Source organism: Balaenoptera physalus (genome assembly GCF_965194825.1).
Source record: "Balaenoptera physalus genome assembly, chromosome: 2".
Taxonomy (NCBI): Eukaryota; Metazoa; Chordata; class Mammalia; order Artiodactyla; family Balaenopteridae; genus Balaenoptera; species Balaenoptera physalus.
The window spans coordinates 47,828,351-47,847,633 of NC_138883.1; the positions used below are offsets into that span (position 1 = coordinate 47,828,351).

Below are 19,283 nucleotides of genomic sequence, written 5' to 3' on the forward strand. Positions count from 1 at the left end.
GACGTCTCCGCCGCCGCCTCACGTGCTGACGCCGGCCGCAGGCCCCGCCCCCGCCCGACCCCCAGGCTCTCGACCCCGCCTCCTCCCGCCGTCGCTTCCTCCGCCTGCGAGCGGTCCTGCGTAAGCGAGCAGGGGCGGGCTGGCGGTGTCTGTGCTGCCACGTCTTGGCGGCGGCTCGCGGAGCGGCGGCCTTGCGGGAGACTGTAGCGCCGGAGGTGGAGGAGGTGGGGCTGCCGCTGAAGCCGGATGTGGATCTAGTGCTGTGTACCCGGGTGGGTGAGAATCCGACGGGCTTGGAGAGGAGCGCCGACTGCAGGTCTCTACGGGTGAGGGGGACCGGGGGTCGGGGAGAGAGAGCGGGGCCCGGCCGGATGCCCTGGGTGCCGGCTTGGGCCTGCCCTTCAGGTATCAAACAGGTGTGACTGCTACCCCCGAGCGAGGCGAGCTAGGCCCGGTCCGGGGCGGGGGGAGGTTCCGTTCGGGGAGCCGGGCATTTATCTTCGCCAGCTGGGTGCGTATGAGGGCGTAGAGGGCAGTTTGGAGCAAGTTGAGCGGACACACGCGTGGAGCAGAGGTTAGGGGTGATGGCCAGTGGTCCAGCCGTGCAGGAGGTGGCCCTAGCAGGCAGGAACAGAGACTGGGGTCGAAACTAATTCTTCGTTCGTCAGGCTTTAGCGTGGGGGATTGAGACAGTTGTTCACAGTCTCTGCCGCCATCGGTTTTGAAATGGGCACGAACGCCTCTGGCCCTGTTTTCCACCTTTCCTTTCCGAGTAGCACCCCACGGCGGTCAGGAGCCACTTGAGGACATGATTCTGCTCCGAAGATCACCTGTACTGACTAAATCGGGGTTTTCACCGCAGGAAAGACGGACATCCTTGGTCTCTTCCGGGGGCTTCTACCCCTAGAAACACTGAGTACTGTGATTTCTCTTATAGGAGCTGTTTATGTAAATCAAACTCTTTAAATTTCATAAAAAATTGAAGGGCGACTATAGTTTTGTTAGGATATACACTCGTGAATAAATCCTAGAATGGATCTCAAGAAATCATTTAGGTCAGTTTCATTAGGCAGGATTCACTGACATTTTTTAGAATAGGGGAGACACCTCCCTGTCTGGCACGATGATGTAAATATTGGCTTCTATTGAGTATGGTACTGTAGAGCTCAAGACGGGAGAACAACATCGGAGGATTTAGTCCCAATTCACTCATTGGCTGTGTTACCTTGGGGTCAAGAACTGAAAGCTCCACGTGCTCCAGCTTGCTCATGGGTAGACTGGGAATAATGCCTAAATCACAGGGATCAAATAAACTATCAGGAAATTTTAAAATTCTCAACTGAAGTGTAATTGCATAATTTAATAAATATAGCTAGGCCTATTAAAATCATCACCGAATGAAGTGTTCTTTAGATTCACAATTCAGTCAGATTACTATTGAAATAGTTATAAAATGTATGTAGACGAACCCCAAAGTCTCAAACAGCACACGGGCCCCCCTCCTGCTTTAACCATGTACTGAAGTCATACAGTACTGCCCCGAAAGCTCTTGAGATATATAAAGGCCATTTAGATTTGACCTTAGATTATGTTTAAAATTTTTATATCCACTTTTGAAATCTTCATTCCCAGTATCTTATTACTTGTTGCTCTCAGTTGCTTGATTCTAGCAGCAGCTAGAATGTGTATTCTAGCTGAATACATGTGTATTCTAGTGTATTCTAGTGCACTATAGATGCTGAGAAACCTGTTGAAACTGTGTCCAAAGAATGGTCAACCGACTGAAAGCCTAATGTGATCTTAGTAAAAATGAATTTGGTGTATGGTTTTTGTGATATCACTTGTAGCAGTTTGGTAATCTTTTTTTCTTCTAGATTTTCTGAAATGTGATCTCCAGATAAGTCTTATACCATTCGTTATTCATTCACTAGGCATATTTATTGGGCTAAGTTTAGGCATATATGGGCCTTTAAATGCTTGTTAACTTAGTAGTTAAACAGAAAAGGTACTTGAGAAATACTTAAGAAGGGTTAGGGTTTACTTTTTAAAATTAATCTAAAATCTTCAAAATAAGACCCCAATGAGGGAATTCCCTGGCGGTCCAGTGGTTAAGACTCGGCACTTTCACTGCTGTAGGCCCAGGTTCGATCCCTGGTTGGGGAACTAAGATCCCACAAGCAGCGTGGCCAAAAAACCCCAAAAAAACAAAACCAAAAGAAACAAAACAAAATAAGACCCCAATGATAATGGTGAAATTCAGCTTCAAACAACTGTGCAGTTATGTTTACTGAAATTTCCTATATTGTGGTACCTGGGGGCACTTTAAGATGCTGAAAATTATTTCTTTTGTAAACCAAATAAATTTACCTGTTTTGCTCTTTTATAAATGCTTTTGAAATTTAGTATCAAATCACATCTTACTTTAACTTGCCCAGCATATTAATTGGGCACCAGCAGAATTTACTATATGGGGACAGAATAAGATAAAAGAAGGTAACCTTAAGTATGGCTCTGTTTTGTAAAATAGCTCATATAAACATTTTGATATTAATTTTTTTAAAGATTTTTTTGATGTGGACCATTTTTAAAGTATTGAATTTGTTACAGTATTGCTTCTGTTCTGTGTTCTGGTTTTTTGGCCACGAGGCATGTGGGATCTTAGCTCCCTGACCAGGGATAAAACCTGCACCCCCTGCGATGGGAGGCAAAGTCTTAACCGCTGGACTGCCAGGGAAGTCCCTTGATATTAATTTTTGATTGCTATAAGAATATGGATTCTTATTTCTATCCAGAATGCATTAAGTACTTTAACTAGCCTGAAATTCTTACTTTCCAAATACAAGTGCTGCTTTGACTAAATTTTAAACTCTTGCACAATAAAGTAGAGAATTCACCTTCACTAGTGCCTCTTCAGTACTACAGAGTATAGAGTCTGGAGTCATGCAGGAATGGTTGCATAATTTGTGGCAACTCGTGAAAAATGAAAATGCAGGGCTCTTTGTTTAAAAATTATTAAGAATTTCGACAGTGGCAGCAGAGAATTAAGTGCGGGGCCCTGTGTCCTTGAAGCTGGCCCTGCTACCTGGTTGTGAATCCTCACTGTTCCTTATTTGCTCTGTTATCTTGAGCTAGTTACTGTGCCTGCTTTCTGGTCTGATACATCTTTCATTGTATTTTCATTTGTATATAAAGTACTCAATAAATATTAGCCAGTATCATTTATTTTTATCATTCATGGAATAAGACCATCGATTAAAGAAAAGCACAGGACAATATTAGTATTTACTGTTTAAAATTCTTTAAAGGCTTCGTAATCCTAATTCTTCTCCTGTGTACCTCTCCCCTCTCTCTCAGAAATTGTTAACCCTACTATGCGAGTTTTCTAGGCACATTTCATTGTAAACTCAGGCAACTTTATAGGAAGAAGAACTCTGGTTAACTTTAAATTATCTTAATGTCCATCCACATTTCCTTTTGAGCTTTCTTTAAACTTCATGCTTACAACTGTATGTTAAATAGCATGAACATCAAAATGTTTAAATGGTATGTTGTCTTGAAGGACTTAAATTTGTAATGCTTTCTGACTTCTGCGCTTAATGTACACATTTTACTTTATTGATAAATATTTAGCCTGTTTATCTGTATACCTGAAAAACAATGTTGTTATCCATCTTTCAGATTACACCCAAAAAGTACACCCAAAAGCCTCAGGGGTCCAGTTATCAGGGACAAATACTAAAGTGCATGCACTGAAGTTAATCTACAAAAAAATCTGTTTCTAGTGGACCATAAGCTTGTTAAATTTTATGAATGATTGTTTTAATCATCACAATTTCCTTTCCTTACTATTCTTAGATCCAGGCATAGTTTTTACAGCATAACATGATCTGAGTCCTTTTTGAGGGAAAGAAAACAAACCTTTCAGTATTCTACATAGTAACTATTATTTTTAAAGTTCTTTCTTTCCTTTCCAAGAATGCTAACTTTCAGTTTAACATAAACATAATAATATTTTTGTAGCTCCTGTACCCAGCACAGTGCCTGACTCATGAATTAATTTAAAGGTGAACAAAGTTAACGAGAACGTATAAAAATAAATTTTAAATTAGTTGCTAACTGAAGTATCAATGTATCTTGTTGAACACTTGCCCTGTGCCAGGCACTGTTAGGTACTTGTATACAGTAATTCATTTTTTCCAACAATTTCATCTCCATTTTACAAATGAGGAAACATTCTCAGTTTAACTTCCTTAGCCATCATCACACAGTTGACGTTTGAACACCAGGTCTGACTCCAGAGCTCATGATCTTTCCATGTCTAGACTTCAATTTCAGCTTTGCTAATTCTGTGACCTTGGGCAAGTTACTTGTCTACACCTGCATTTCCTCATCTGTTGAAATGCAGATAATAATCATCCCTACCCTGTAGGATTGTTATAGTAAGTGAATTAGTAATGTGTAAAGTTCTTTGAACAATGCTGGCACATAAGTGCTGAACAAATGTTAACTTCTATTATTACATCACAGTACCTTCCCAAAGCCTCTGCTATACTGCAGCAGAGTATATATATATATTATATATATATTACCTATATATAATAGTTACATAGGGTTATACAGTTTAGTCGACCTTTAAGGAAAAGTTAAGAATAGTTGCCCTTAAGCATATTGTGACTTATGAAATAGGGAACATCTGGGAGTTGGGTTTTGGAGGAAATTGTTCTGTTATTAAGTGGACTTTAATTTTTCTGGTATTGCTTTCTTGTTTTATGGTAGTATGTTATGGATGTATATCTTTAAATTCTTTGTTTTAAAGAAGTAGAGGCAGGTATCAAATAGAATACAGTTGACCCTTAACAACACGGGTTTGAACTGCAAGGATCCACTTATATGCGGATTTTTTTCAATAGTAAATATTATACTACACATTCCAAGGTTGGTTAAATCCACGGATATAGAACTGCAGATACAGAGGGTCTACTATAAGTTATACATGATTTTTCGACTGCACATTTTTGTGTGGAGGATTGGCACCCACGTTGTTCAAGGGTCAACTGTGGTTTCTTTAGCTGGGCATGGGCTTACAAATCAAAGTTCAGGGTTGCCTTACAATCTCCTAATAATTGTTAGGAAGACTTTCCTCCAGCAGCTCTGTTCCACAGACGTGTGCCCCACCAGCCTTTTTTTTTTTTTTTTTTGGCTGCGTTGGGTCTTCATTGCTGCGCGCAGGCTATCTCTAGTTGCGGCGAGCGGGGGCTACTCTTCGTTGTGGTGTGCAGGCTTCTCATTGCAGTGGCTTCCCTTGTTGCGGAGCACGGGCTCTAGGCGCGCGGGCTTCAGTAGGTGTGGCTTGCATGCTTTAGAGCGCAGGCTCAGTAATTGTGGCGCATGGGCTTAGTTGCTCCGCGGCATGTGGAATCTTCCCGGACCAGGGCTTGAACCTGTGTCCCCTGCATTGGCAGGCAGATTCTTAACCACTGCGCCACCAGGGAAGCACCGCCGCCCCCCACCCCCCACCCCAGCCATTTTTATGCTTAATATGTTTTTCATTCTATCATTATCTTATTTAGTCTCAGTTTTATTAGACCACACCTAATAAGAACCTGACCATTTCTGAATGTTCAAAAGAGAGGAAAATACCATAATTGATCATTTTTCAATAGCATGAAAAACACTGGCTATTTTTTCTTTTAACATCTTTATTGGAGTATAATTGCTTTACAATGGTGTGTTAGTTTCTGCTTTATAACAAAATGAATCAGTTATACATATACATATGTTCCCATATCTCTTCCCTCTTGCATCTCCCTCCCTCCCACCCTCCCTATCCCACCCCTCTAGGTGGTCACAAAGCACCGAGCTGATCTCCCTGTGCTATGCACCTGCTTCCCACTAGCTATCTGTTTTACATTTGGTAGTGTATATATGTCCATGCCACTCTCTCACTTTGTCGCAGCTTACCCTTCCCCCTCCCCGTATCCTCAAGTCCATTCTCTAGTAGGTCTGCGTCTTTATTCCTGTCTTGCCCGTAGGTTCTTCATGACCTTTTTTTTTGTTTTTTAGATTCCATATATAAGTGTTAGCATACAGTATTTGTTTTTCTCTTTCTGACTTACTTCACTCTGTATGACAGACTCTAGGTCCATCCACCTCACTACAAATAACTCAATTTTGTTTCTTTTTATGGCTGAGTAATATTCCATTGTACATATGTGCCACATCTTCTTCATCCATTCATCTGTTGATGGACACTTCGTTTGCTTACATGTCCTGGCTATTGTAAATAGAGCTGCAGTGAACATTGTGGTACATGGCTCTTTCTGAATTATGGTTTTCTCAGGGTATATGCCCAGTAGTGGGATTGCTGGGTCGTATGGTAGTTCTCTTTTTAGTTTTTTAAGGAACCTCCATACTGTTCTCCATAGTGGCTGTATCAATTTACATTCCCACCAACAGTGCAAGAGGGTTCCCTTTTCTCCACACCCTCTCCAGCATTTATTGTTTCTAGATTCTTTGATGATGGCCATTCTGACCGGTGTGAGATGATATCTCATTGTAGTTTTGATTTGCATTTCTCTAATGATTAATGATGTTGAGCATTCTTTCATGTGTCTGTTGGCAATCTGTATATCTTCTTTGGAGAAGTGTCTATTTAGGGCTTCTGCCCATTTTTGGATTGGGTTGTTTTTTTGATATTGAGTTGCATGAGCTGCTTGTAAATTTTGGAGATTAATCCTTTGTCAGTTGCTTCATTTGCAAATATTTTCTCCCATTCTGAAGGTTGTCTTTTCGTCTTGTTTCTGGTTTCATTTGCTGTGCAAAAGGTTTTAAGTTTCATTAGGTCCCATTTGTTTATTTTTGTTTTTATTTCCGTTTCTCTAGGAGGTGGGTCAAAAAGGATCTTGGTATGATTTATGTCAGAGTGTTCTATGTTTTCCTCTAAGAGTTTGATAGCATCTGGCCTTACATTTAGGTCTTTAATCCATTTTGAGTTTATTTTTGTGTATGGTGTTAGGGAGTGTTCTAATTTCATTCTTTTACATGCAGCTGTCCAGTTTTCCCAGCACCACTTATTGAAGAGGCTGTCTTTTCTCCATTGTATATTCTTGCCTCCTTTATCAAAGATAAGGTGACCATATGTGTGTGGGTTTATCTCTGGGCTTTCTATCCTGTTCCATTGATCTATATTTCTGTTTTTGTGACACTGGCTATTCTTAAGCTGCTTAGATGCAGCTGAGAAACTTACAGATTTTTAGAAAGACTGCTGTGAATACAAAATCCAGTAGATAGTCTTGGTGTGAATCTATCATAGCTGAGACCAAATATTCCAGTGAACGCAGAGAATTTTCTGTTCATGGTTCATAATTTTTAAAAAAGTTACATGCCCAGTAAGTCTTCTTTAGTGTCAGGTAAAACTGATGAGTTACTCCTTAGCCCAATAATAAAATCCAATAATGTAAAAAAAAAAAAAAAAAAAAAAAAAAAAAAAAAAAAAAAAAAGAGCGAGCTCCTGAAAAGTCAGCTATTCACAGTGCTACACTAGTAGCACTGACCCAGAGGAAAAAAATGCTTTAAAAGTCCTATTAGAAAATGGAGTTTTCAAGTGTAAAACTTCTAAATTTAGTCACTTGTTTACTGTCTGATAGAATCTGTGAGTTTTCTATAGAGCTGTAGCTGTGGCATTTGATGTTAAGAGTCAGGGTAGGCTAAAATAAAATATCTTGCATACCTGTTAAAGAATTTTTCTAATTGCATTAGTTTTTATTAAGAAGTTGACATTCTTGACAATCAACAATTTTCTATTAAACAAAATGCCTTAACGTTTAAAATTTTATTTTAGACCTTACTGCAAAGATGAAACCTGATGAAACACCTATGTTTGACCCAAGTCTACTCAAAGAAGTGGATTGGAGTCAGAATACAGCTACATTTTCTCCAGCCATTTCCCCAACACATCCTGGAGAAGGTTTGGTTTTGAGGCCTCTTTGTACTGCTGATTTAAATAGAGGTATGGACTCAGTTTACAAATTCTGGTTAGACTTAGTTAGCATTCTGTGTTCCCCACAAACATGACGACGATGCCTATAATTTTTAAAACTACTATTGGACTTTTATTTTTTGTGCTTAAATTTTAAAGTGACTGAGAACTCAATTCCAATGTGTATAGACCAGATGTTACTGTATTACAGTACTGTACTACAGTATTTCAAATGACTTAAGTACAACAGTGTTCCTTCCTAATTAAGCAGCCAAAAAGGGGTAATTATCTTGTATAATGACACATAAGGAAGAATCTTCTCTAAGAAGCTGGATGGGGAATGAGGATAAAGATAATTTGCCTTGGATAAGGTGCAAAAGGTTTTGTCTACACGTGTTCCTTTTTTTAACATCTAAATTCTCCAAAATGATTTCCTTAAATTTCAGTAATCAAAAATCAACTTTTTACAGTTTTCTTCTTGGTAGGAAATCTTAAGAAACTATTATATTTTGGTCAAATTAATTATTGGGTGTATAGAAGTTAAGATTCTCAACATTCTATGCTATTCACATTAATTTAACGTAACATTAATGAAATTAATCAGGAATCTTTAAAAACTGTAGTCTCAACAATGTTATTTATATTTTATTTTACAAATAGTATCATATTTGGTCATAATGAGAATCTTGCATTTTTAAGTAAAACCAAAGCACATATTTGGGAAAATTTGGCATCCCTTGCGTTGAATGTAATGCAAATTACATTGAAAACTGTACATGCTGGTTCTGTAAATATTGAGTATTAAGGTCAGCACTATTCCAAAAATCTTATGCAGGCAAAAACATTGGTAAAACCTATTACTATTTGTTTTATGTAGTGATAATAGAAAGAATAATGGGTTTCAGTTTAATCTTTTAAAATAGTTTATTACATAAAGTTTTGAAAAAATAATTGCCCACCAGCTAGACATATTACTTCTTTTGATATATATTTCATTTGCTGTTCTCATGACTTGAAATCTGTTTTTCAACACTAGGTTTTTTTAAGCTACTAGGTCAGCTGACAGAGACTGGAGTTGTCAACCCGGAACAATTTATGAGTAAGTCCTACAGTCTCTTTTTCCTGAAGGAAAAGAAATAAAGGGAAACAAGATTTTATTTTTGTTTAGAGCTCTGTTCAGTGTCTACTTGTGGTTTTGTTCAAATAGCTAGAAATTATTCAAATAACAAATTAGCTATTTTCTTATTTAAATGTTTAATGTGGCTGAACTGTTTTAGAATGCAAATGTAGCAACTACCAAGTTTTACAAAATACCTGGCTACTTTTAGATAATTACTGGAGCATAGAACCTGGGTGGCAGCCTTAGAGATTGTTTTTTATTGTAGTGTTTACCTTTCATGTGGTTAGGTCATTTCACAGAAATTTCATCACCCAATCAAAAATGTAAGAAAATACGTTCTAAATTTATTTTTTGGTTCATTTATATTGAATTTTAAGGTTGGCAGGTATCTTTTAGTTCATCCCTCCCCCTTTTTAATACATATGAGAGGATGGAAATTAAAAGAGAGGTCAAATGACTTACCCAAGATCACAGGTAAGAAAAGAACTACAACCTTCCTGACTCCATCCAATGCTCTTAACAGTGTCTTCCTATTTTCTTCATTTCCTTCAATAGGTAATTTTATTTTGTACTTTATATGACCTTCCTGAGATGAAGATTATTATTTCCTGATTCTCATTGTTTCTTTTCCTTCATTGAATTTATTTCTTCCCACTCCAGACCCATTACTAGAACAAGACTGTGGAAATAAACAGTATGTTGAGACTGTTAGGCTCAGTTTTTATTTCTGAATTCTTCTTTGCAGGCATATCAGATTAGATGAGAAATCATGTTATTTCATCAATATAAGTACTAAAAATCAATTTGAGGGGAAGATATTTATTCCACTTTTGCTCCTGTTTGCTATGTGGCTTTGGGAAAATCTGGGAAATGAAGACTTATTTTTTTATCTACTTCACAAGGTGCTTTCAAAGCAAACAAAAATGATGATTCTATTTCTAAAACAGGTCATGTAATCATGGAACACTTGAGAGCACAAAGGGAAAATTGAAAACTACTTTGTCAAATTATTTTAAAATCAAAAGACTAAAAATTAAAGAATGGAGACACAAACATTCTCTTGTTAAAATTTGCAAAGAGTTTTGTTCTGTGTGAATATCTGTTAAGTGAAAAGGTTAAAGGAATCAATTTAAAGTTAACTAGTAATGAAGATATGAAAGTTTTCATTCACTAGTCACAGAAATGGCAACTTGTACAATTTATTTTTATTTTAAGTGCTGTTCATCTAAAATAGCTATATTAGTCTTACTTTATTTTGCTAGAAGATTTTTTAAATGTATAGACTATGTTCCAGTTGATACTGACTGCTGATATTTCAACTACTTGGTCATTTTTAATAATTGATATTTTCTTTAAAATTACTGTGGTAAAATAGCTATAAATATTCAATAATATTTATTGAAGTAAGCTAATTCTAGTACTTTTCTGGCACCTAATAAAGTTTAATTAATGTCTACCACATAACACTATTTTCCAATTTCCACAGAATCTTTTGAGCACATGAAGAAATCTGGGGATTATTATGTTACAGTTGTGGAAGATGTAACTTTAGGACAGATAGTTGCTACAGCGACTCTGATAATAGAACATAAATTCATCCATTCCTGTGCTAAGGTATGTGTTCATATTAATGCTTATGAGTAAAATGGATATGTGTTTTCTAGCAAAATCGACTTTGACTTTCCATTAGACAAGTCTGTTTTCCCACTGCTTTTTATTGTAAAATGAGAGAGCTAAATATTGGCTAGAATAGAAGTTTTGCTTCTTAGAAATCACTTAGTAACAGTCAATTTCCCATTGTCTTCTAAGAGTTATGAGGAAGAAAATGTGTTAATATGAATTGTTTGCTAAAAATTGTTCTGTAAGGTGTTAGAATTGGCATAGACATAGAGAAATCAAGTCAGCATCGTGGAATTTGGCAGTAATGTTTGGAATCTCTAATGCTAATTTTTTTTCAAAAACAATACTTTGAATATACTACATTAACACAAATTCCCATCAGTTTCCCAGTGGTAAAGGGTTCAGAATAATATATTCTGTTCTAATTGTGACACTTCTAATGCCTGTAGAGTTCCTTCACTCCTCATGACTCACATGAAATAGTAAAGAAAACAAAACCTAGGTAATCCAGTGAGAATATGATAGAAAACACTTGGAATTATTCTGTGAAGTATGAATTTTGGGGTGGTTTCTGTACTAGAAATTAATAAACTGTATTTGGATGTCTGAAATAAATTGCAATTAAGCAAGGAGTAGGACGATGGATGTAGTACGTTCATGACAAGATTACATTTTGGTGATGTGGATTCTGAGACTTGCTTTAAAATAATGGGGTGGGAAGGTTTAAGATACAGACAAAGCAAAATTAGGCCACAAATTGATTCACTGTATTATCTCCTCTATAACAGTAAGTTAAAAAATTTTGCATTTTGCAAAGTTAACGTTTACAAAACATTTATTTATCAATTAATTCTTACCGTCACTTGTTGATTTAACTAAAACAAAACTACATGCTTAGTCCTTTAAACACTGTAAATATTTTCAGAGAGGAAGAGTAGAAGACGTTGTTGTTAGTGATGAATGCAGAGGAAAGCAGCTTGGCAAATTGTAAGTAGGCAGAAACAAGGTAACCCCGGATAAATTAGATACTCTTTGTGTTTCAGTTTACAGTTTCTTGCAAGATACTTTTTAAAAAATGTTTTCCTGTTTGAAGTTTTTTAAGCATCATTAATTATGAACTCATTCTCACTCCATAGCTTACACTGAATTTAATGAAGAAATAAGGTATTTTTATATAATTTTTACCATAAAGTTTGGAAATTGGAAGTGTACTGTTAAAACAGCAACACCTTAGTTATTAACTTTTAATAGTAGTACTCTTATTGTAGTAGGAAACAGAAACTTTTGGTGAGCCAAGTAATTTGTCCATTTCTCTGTCACATTTAAAAACAAAGGAAATGTTCTCAGTTATGGAAGTTTTAGAACCATGTACTGAAACAGCCTTCACAGTGTAATCCTCTATACATTTATCTAAATCTTTTAAAGTAAGTTTCATAGGTTTATTGCCTATTTATAAAATAGAACTTGCTTTTTAATATTATCCCTTCTGAGTTTTAAGGAATTCACTCAGTAAATATTAAGCACCTGCTATACGCCAGATGCTATTCAAGGTATTTGGTGTACATCAGCGAACAATAGAGACCCATTTCTAGTACTTCTAGTCCATGTAACTTAGTCATGCCTTTTATAATTGTGTAACTTCAATCAAGAGGTTTTGTCTTCAGAATAAGATTTTTCAATCTATACAACATGAGAAAACCCTTCAGGTAAATTTTTGTAGATCTTTCCCAGTTTTTATAAAGACGTATACATTTTTGCTTTGTTTACACTTCATATTAATTAGACCAATCCAGAGTTAACCTAATACATTCTTTCACAAATATTTAAGTAACTTTAAAAATGATAAAGAACAAAGCAATTATTTACCCATTTTATGTTGGCTATTCCTAAATAGTTTGAATAGATCTAGAGAAAAAGATTAATTTTGGCCATATTTTTTAAAAGGTTTCTAGTCTTTGGTGTTAGTATTAATTTTAAACCTATTTTTAAAGAGGGTTTAGGGTGAGTTCAGGGTTTAGGGTAATATTTGTTCTATTTATTAATGGGCTGGAGATTTACTAAAGTATATTTGAAACAAAATCAAATGTTTTGGGTGATTTAAATGTTTAACCACTTATAATTTGAATATTTAAATGAGTATAGTGGGAAAGGCCATGATCTAATAAACCTATTTGTAATACAAACTTGAAGTTTTATGTGATATTCACTCACATTGTTACTAAAATCCATTTTTATTAACAAATGCTCTATGCCTTGCCTACCTTTTTTTTCTTTAATTTCAGGTTATTATCAACCCTTACTTTGCTAAGCAAGAAGCTGAACTGTTATAAGATTACCCTTGAATGTCTACCACAAAACGCTGGTTTCTATAAAAAGTTTGGATATACAGTATCTGAAGAAAACTACATGTGTCAGAGGTTTCTAAAGTAAAACCTTTTAAGAAACACATCTGTCAAAGGAGCTGATGCAACAAGGCTACACTCTCTTCCTAGAGTTAAAATATTTTGTTGCTGCAACCCAGTGACCTCCATAAATACTGGATAGAAAAAAACACTGTAATACAAGTATAATGACATTTAGAAGATTACTTTGGGCTGGTGAGACATGCTGAGTTTAGATTACAGATGAAATTATTAAGGGGATGATTTTTAACCAAAGGAGTATATTTTTAACTTGAATCTTTTCTTGCATTGTATTTTTCTAAAGTTTGGCTTTATTTCTTAGTAGTCAGTATAGGTAGTACGAAGTTATATGTCTGCTATCTGTACTGCTCATTAAAAAAAAAAAAAAAGCATACAGTGAATAAGGCTGTTTCTTATCACATTCATAAAATTAATATTTTTTTTCAAAGAAATGTATCTAAATACCACTTAGGGGTGTATCATTTCACATATATTACGTGAAATTGGATGTTAGATATATTATAACTAAATGTAGTTCAGTCCAACATTTGCTGATCCTAATACTATACTGGCAAACAACCTGGGGAGCCTTTAAAATAAGGAGAAATGAAAATTAACTTCTTATAAAATGTGACAATTTAAATGTACATCTAAAAGTTGATATAATTCTAATGTAGCTGAAGTACCACCTGTCTTACATGTGAAATATAATAATTATTCATTTGTTTAAAATATCTAAGAGAAATATAAGGTACTTTTTAACAGTGAATTAGTAAATCCTGGCGTATTATGTATTTCTAAGCTGATTTCTCATTTTTCCAGGGGTGCCTCTCTTCTGAGTAACATTTTTATGAAAATGGATTACAAAATTGAGTGGAGTATTTTAAAATGTATCATACTGCATTTATTACATTCTTAAAATGTTGATGGAGGCTTTTCTATTTAATGTGATTATAATGGTACTATTATTCTGGTCACTATCCTATTTTGATTTTATTTATTTTAATTTTTTTTAAGTTGAAATAAGAATTAGATACTTCACTACTGGTTCGAATCTTTTACGTTTCATGTTACATTAAACCTGTTCATATGAATAGTCTTTTGTTAGAATCCGAATGTTTTCTGTGCTTTTCTTGAGTTGTCTATTGAATTATTAGGTCAAGTCATGGTTCATAAAATCTTAGTTTTGTGTACCCTTTGTAAAAAGCTTAGAAAGTAAAGACCACCTGTTTCTCATCCCTTTGATTCACACCTACCTCAACTAGATTTCAGATTTCCCTCCATGCAGTAAAGCTGAAGTTGGCTTTCTAAAACAACAGAAATTCTTCACCAACAGAGGGTGTACTACTCACCTGCTGATGACAGGCAGATGAATTGATCTGTCCCTAGTGAAAGCAACAAAGCTAAGTTTTGCTTTTTTAGGAGTCCTGTAACCTTGGTAACAGCAGCTTTACTAGGTACAGTCTGGTAATTTAAAACCTATGTTAACAAATAAACCTAATAGGGACTTCCCTGGTGGTCCAGTGGTTAAGACTGCGCTCCCACTGCAGGGGGCATGGGTTCGATCCCTGGTTGGGAAACTAAGATCCCGCACGCTGTGCTGCGTGGCCAGGAAAAAAACACCACAAAAAAAAAACCCTAATAAAGGGCAAAGTTAAATGCTTTATTTCATTTCTTACCACTGAACAATTTGAAGTAAAACTATAAGGTGGCTATTTCAATAAATCCCTTTAAATAGTGTTCTTAAGGTCTTATCTTAAATCCCCCCCCTATAGGAAATAAAGTTGTAGGTAAGGTATAACACATAAAAATTGTATCATTGAGGAAACTGATGATCTGTATTTAGCTTTAGTTAGCCAGAGAAATTTGATTTTTCTAAGCCATTTTGGGGGTAAAATTGAGTATGAAAAAAACTGCACAGAACATTTCAATATATACATTTTTGAGCATTGTTTACTTTTGAAAAGGTATAACGAAGTGGCAATTGTGATTTTTATTTTGCTCCATGTATTTTATATATTTGTATTTCACTGACTCTCAAGCACTTTTTTTTCTTTTTTACATGTAACATTTGGCAATCTGGATGCATTTTATGATCAGTAGCTTGTCTTAGTTTATTCAGCAATATTTTTTGCCTTTTAGTAGGATCAAAAAGATGGTGTAGTGATGCTAATGATGATGTCTTAGATTTGATGAAGAATATTATGTAGGTAGGCTAAGAAGGGGAAAACTAAAAGCAAAAAGTATTTTTTTAATGAGCTGGAAGCTGTTCTATGGATGGCCTTACCCTTTCCTTCAGTCACAAATTCCCTCACTTTCAACTCCAAACTTGTTCAATTAATTGTTTAAAATATACTTGAGCTGAAACTTGGGCCTTCCCTGTACTGACCATAATTTTTATGTGTGACCACAATGTTTTAGAAAATACTCTTAACTGCTTCTCAATATCCAATGTTCATTCATCCTTCTTAATCTGTGTGGGACTAAAACTGGGTTACTTTTACCTAGAAGACAACAATCTAAGTAAAGAGGTTCTGAGGCATAAGCAGTATAAATGAGCTTTTCAATCTTTTTGAGGTATAATGGCACACCAGTTTTAATACAACCACCAATCTTCACAAAATAATTTTAATACTTTGTGCCTGAGCTAGCAGCATCTTGCACTGTGACATTCCTATACATACATAAGCATTTGATCCAAGCACAGATGTTAAAAGCAGAGTAACTTAAGCAATTGTCTGTACAAAGGTAAATAGACACTGTAGGTTATTTTTCTTTTTGAATCATTTTTGCTGCATAGTAAATTGCAATTACATGTCAGTATAATGTTACTGATCTACAAAATACACTTTGAACTGTGAGGTATGGCAACTCCCTATGAGAGAGAGCTAGCATGTAAACCTGAATATTTTGAGTGATTATTTTTTTTTTTTTTAGCTGCCATGGATGGATAAGACAAAAAAAAAATCCAGCATTCAAAGACCCTAGAAACTTATTTTTCTAATCAATAAAAAAAAAATAAAATCTTTTAGTAATTTTCAGCTGTTTCCTATCATTTACTTATTGGAGCACTGATGAATGGACAAAATAAATATTGAAGTGAAGCCAAGTTCGTTATGGAATTATGGATTAAACAGTTATCTGAAAAAAAAAAGTCTGCCAGGTAACTGCTCATTTACTTTACATCAAGTTGAGATTTTGATATATATCTCTATATATGCACCCCAACTTTATAATTCAAGATTGCAGTTAAATACTTCTAATTCATTTAAATTACCATGGTAATAAGACAATTATAAACCTTATATTTTCTTTAAAAGGACATGCTTAACATTTTCTGACATTACTTCTCAACTCAGATGAAGCACAAAATCCTCCCAAAACAAATAGTCTGCTCTGAAAGTTAGGTGGTTGAGAGTTGGTAGCAAAGGGTATCATGGTTTAATACTTCCACCACAGAGTAGATACAAATAAACAAAGGTAACTGCTGTTTAAACATCTGATAAGAAATTAACAGGAACCAATGGACTGAAATTACAAGGTAAGAATACTGCCATTCCAGTTTGAATATTTTCAATATTCAAGTTTCATACTTTCAAAATGGACAATAAAGCAGTTCTCCTATGTTTTGATGCAATATTATTTTAAATTCTGTGCCCAGGTTAATATTTAATGTTTAAAATTGGGTGCTGGGTCATACATTATTCAAATATTCTAGAAAATAAATCAGGATTGGTTAAATGTACTGTAGTTAGCTATCACAAAACATCAGTGGAAACAGAGGAATTACAGAAATGGAACCAAACAGAAGAATAGGAAGAGCTACCAGAAGAACGAGTTGAACACTGGGTGGAAGAATGAACCCAAGATAAAACAAACTTGCAGTATTCTTATAGAAAGAATAAACTTTTTGTCCATATTAATTTGTACTCAAGAAGATGACAGTCCTTTTTTCTAGTGTTTGTGAGAGTCTTTAATATACAGTGCTGGGCAGGCACTTTAGTGCCAACATAAAAATTACAGTGGTTAGAAAAAGTGGAAAATTACCAACTGTAAATTAATAACCAAACCTGTACTCTTGGCCAGACTACTAGAGAGGATATGTGTATTTAAGAAATTAATTTAGAAAATCTTAACTGCCTCATTTTTAAAGCCTAAATGGACTATTATGAAGATTCTTTTAAGCCGTTTTAGTGGAATGAAGCATCACAGATTATTAGTTTGCAAAAGAGATCTTTGCTGATCTAACCAATAGTGATCTATATACAGGAAAGTTGTATTTTCTGGCACTTCACCAGCTGGAATTTCTGAACACTCAATGCAAATCTTGACTATACTAGACCACCACACCCAATGACCTAATCACACAACAGAATACAAGACTACAATGGGATTGACAATATGCTGTTATTTTAGGGTGGTAAAATAGGGAAGGGAAGGGAAATCAGAAGAGGAATACCACCTGGGGCAGCAGAATTAACAAAGCAGTTTTGATTCACTGCCACTCTCCTGCTATGCTGGATAAAAAAGCTTTTACTGTATTATTACACGTTAGGGAGGAAAGCGAAGTAGGTAACTTGCTACCTACCTTACAAGTCCCATCAGTAAAGCACCTCAGGAGAGGACTGAGAAAAGGGAGATACAAAGGAGTTTTGTTTGTGCTACCCTAAATCACCAACTATAAAAAGTTAAAAACACTCCTCTCCTCCCTAACATCATACTTAAAATAGCAAAAATGTTTTTCTTAGAACAATTTTTATATGTATAAATAAAAACATGGAGAACCTAGGATCCATAAAGTGACTTTGCTAATGCAAATTATGGGGGAAATTTGGATTAACGCAATGCCAAGAACTGATTACAACACTAATTTATAATACACTGAAGTCTCCCACAATCACTTTTCCCCAATAAATGCATCCTCAAAGAAAAGCATTTGTCTGAGCCAGAACAATCTCACAGAATCATTAAGACAACATAAAAATGGAGTAAATGCTCCATATTCCAAATAATTTACTAAGGTTTCTTCAATCCTTAAGACTTTCAGTTTGAACTAATTTATGGTTTAAAAAAAAATTACAGAAAAATGTTCAAAACTTTTCACTGTTCTACATACTAATTTAGAGGACATGAGGATTTATTTTTTGTATTTTCTAACGAGGCAAGGCACTTTTCTTTTTTGGGCTTTGTTTAGGAAAAAAATAGTGCTACACTGGTTTATTATATTCTATTTAGAACCATTTTGGACAAAGAAAAAACAGGCTACACAACTCAAAAGAACAAACACAACATTTGGCTTTTAAGAATGCTAAAGGAAAGTCACTTGAGTTAAAACTCTCCTTGTTTTTGAGCATCTGGTATTATAAAGCGAAACATTTTCTTTTGTTCATTAAACTTTTTTTTTTCTATAGGATAAAATTAGGAAGGTAGTAGGAAAAGAAGCAATACTTGGATCATGTTAAAGTAAGGACAGTTGGCTAATGTCATGATTTAAAGATTATTAAGATGGGATCAAGAAGTTTAAAAAAATTAAAAGATAATTAAGCTACTGAATTATATTAAAAAAGAAATGTGGCAGATTCCTGCATTTGTTAATGTTTCTGTAAGAGGCTCCATCATAAAATTGAACTGTAAAATTATTTTTAAAATGTAATACGTAGAACACAAAATGAACTTTTGCAAACTTTAGGAAATTCTTTTGTTATAAATTACCCAGATTTTATAAACAAGTCCCCCTAACTTGCATTTTGTTTAAAGTAACAACTTTATATCATACAAATAAATTTCAAGTATGAAAAGTGCATTATTGCAATAATACCTCTTTGCAAGTCCAAAATTCTTGGTTTATAATAAAACTGTAAAGAATTTAAAAAAAAAAAAAAAAGAATAAAACCATCAGTGCCATCTATTGCAGAAGTCCGACATCTTAAAATGTTGCTCAACAAGTCGCAGAGAAACACGTCTGGAAGCAACATATAATTGAAAAGAAACTACTTGTGTTTTTACCATTTTACATTATTACTGTCTGAAGTATTTTCTCCTTCCCAAATAGAAATTCACATCCTCTATACTGTTGCTCTTGAATCAGCCATTCTGCGCAGTCGCCACTTGCATGTTTCCAAAATCATCTTCTTCTTCATGTGTTCTCTTCAAACTGCCTAAA

At 35.1% G+C, this 19,283-nt stretch overlaps 2 protein-coding genes across 6 annotated transcripts in view; one reads left to right on the forward strand and one right to left on the reverse strand.

The window, feature by feature from the left end:
- The first annotated feature begins 84 nt into the window (after nucleotides 1–84).
- GNPNAT1 (glucosamine-phosphate N-acetyltransferase 1) lies at nucleotides 85–15,966 on the forward strand. 3 transcript variants are annotated; one of them, XM_082450903.1, is made up of 6 exons: nucleotides 85–272; nucleotides 7,841–8,008; nucleotides 9,015–9,077; nucleotides 10,585–10,712; nucleotides 11,644–11,705; nucleotides 13,001–15,966. In XM_082450903.1, exons 2-6 carry the CDS (start codon nucleotides 7,855–7,857, stop codon nucleotides 13,146–13,148), a joined length of 555 nt encoding a protein of 184 aa, XP_082307029.1. In that variant the 5' UTR covers nucleotides 85–272; nucleotides 7,841–7,854; the 3' UTR covers nucleotides 13,149–15,966. The 3 variants fall into 3 exon arrangements, with proteins under 3 accessions (XP_082307029.1, XP_082307028.1, XP_082307027.1); XM_082450902.1 differs by having other exon boundaries at nucleotides 86–316; XM_082450901.1 differs by having other exon boundaries at nucleotides 87–326.
- STYX (serine/threonine/tyrosine interacting protein) overlaps nucleotides 15,735–19,283 on the reverse strand; it is a 36,689-nt gene continuing 33,140 nt past the window's right edge. For all 3 annotated transcript variants that reach the window (XM_082450900.1, XM_082450899.1, XM_082450897.1), the window contains one exon: nucleotides 15,735–19,278. In XM_082450900.1, the coding sequence (XP_082307026.1) occupies nucleotides 19,205–19,278 (74 nt within the window). In that variant the 3' untranslated portion in view covers nucleotides 15,735–19,204. The remainder of the gene's footprint in view (nucleotides 19,279–19,283) is intronic.

Excerpts from the sequence above, each read along its gene's own strand:
- GNPNAT1 (XM_082450903.1), top strand. The coding sequence starts at position 7,855 with ATGAAACCTGATGAAACACCTATGTTTGACCCAAGTCTACTCAAAGAA. Across the intron at positions 10,713-11,643 it reads TCATCCATTCCTGTGCTAAG|AGAGGAAGAGTAGAAGACGT; the intron begins GTATGTGTTCAT and ends AAATATTTTCAG. Across the intron at positions 11,706-13,000 it reads GGAAAGCAGCTTGGCAAATT|GTTATTATCAACCCTTACTT; the intron begins GTAAGTAGGCAG and ends CTTTAATTTCAG.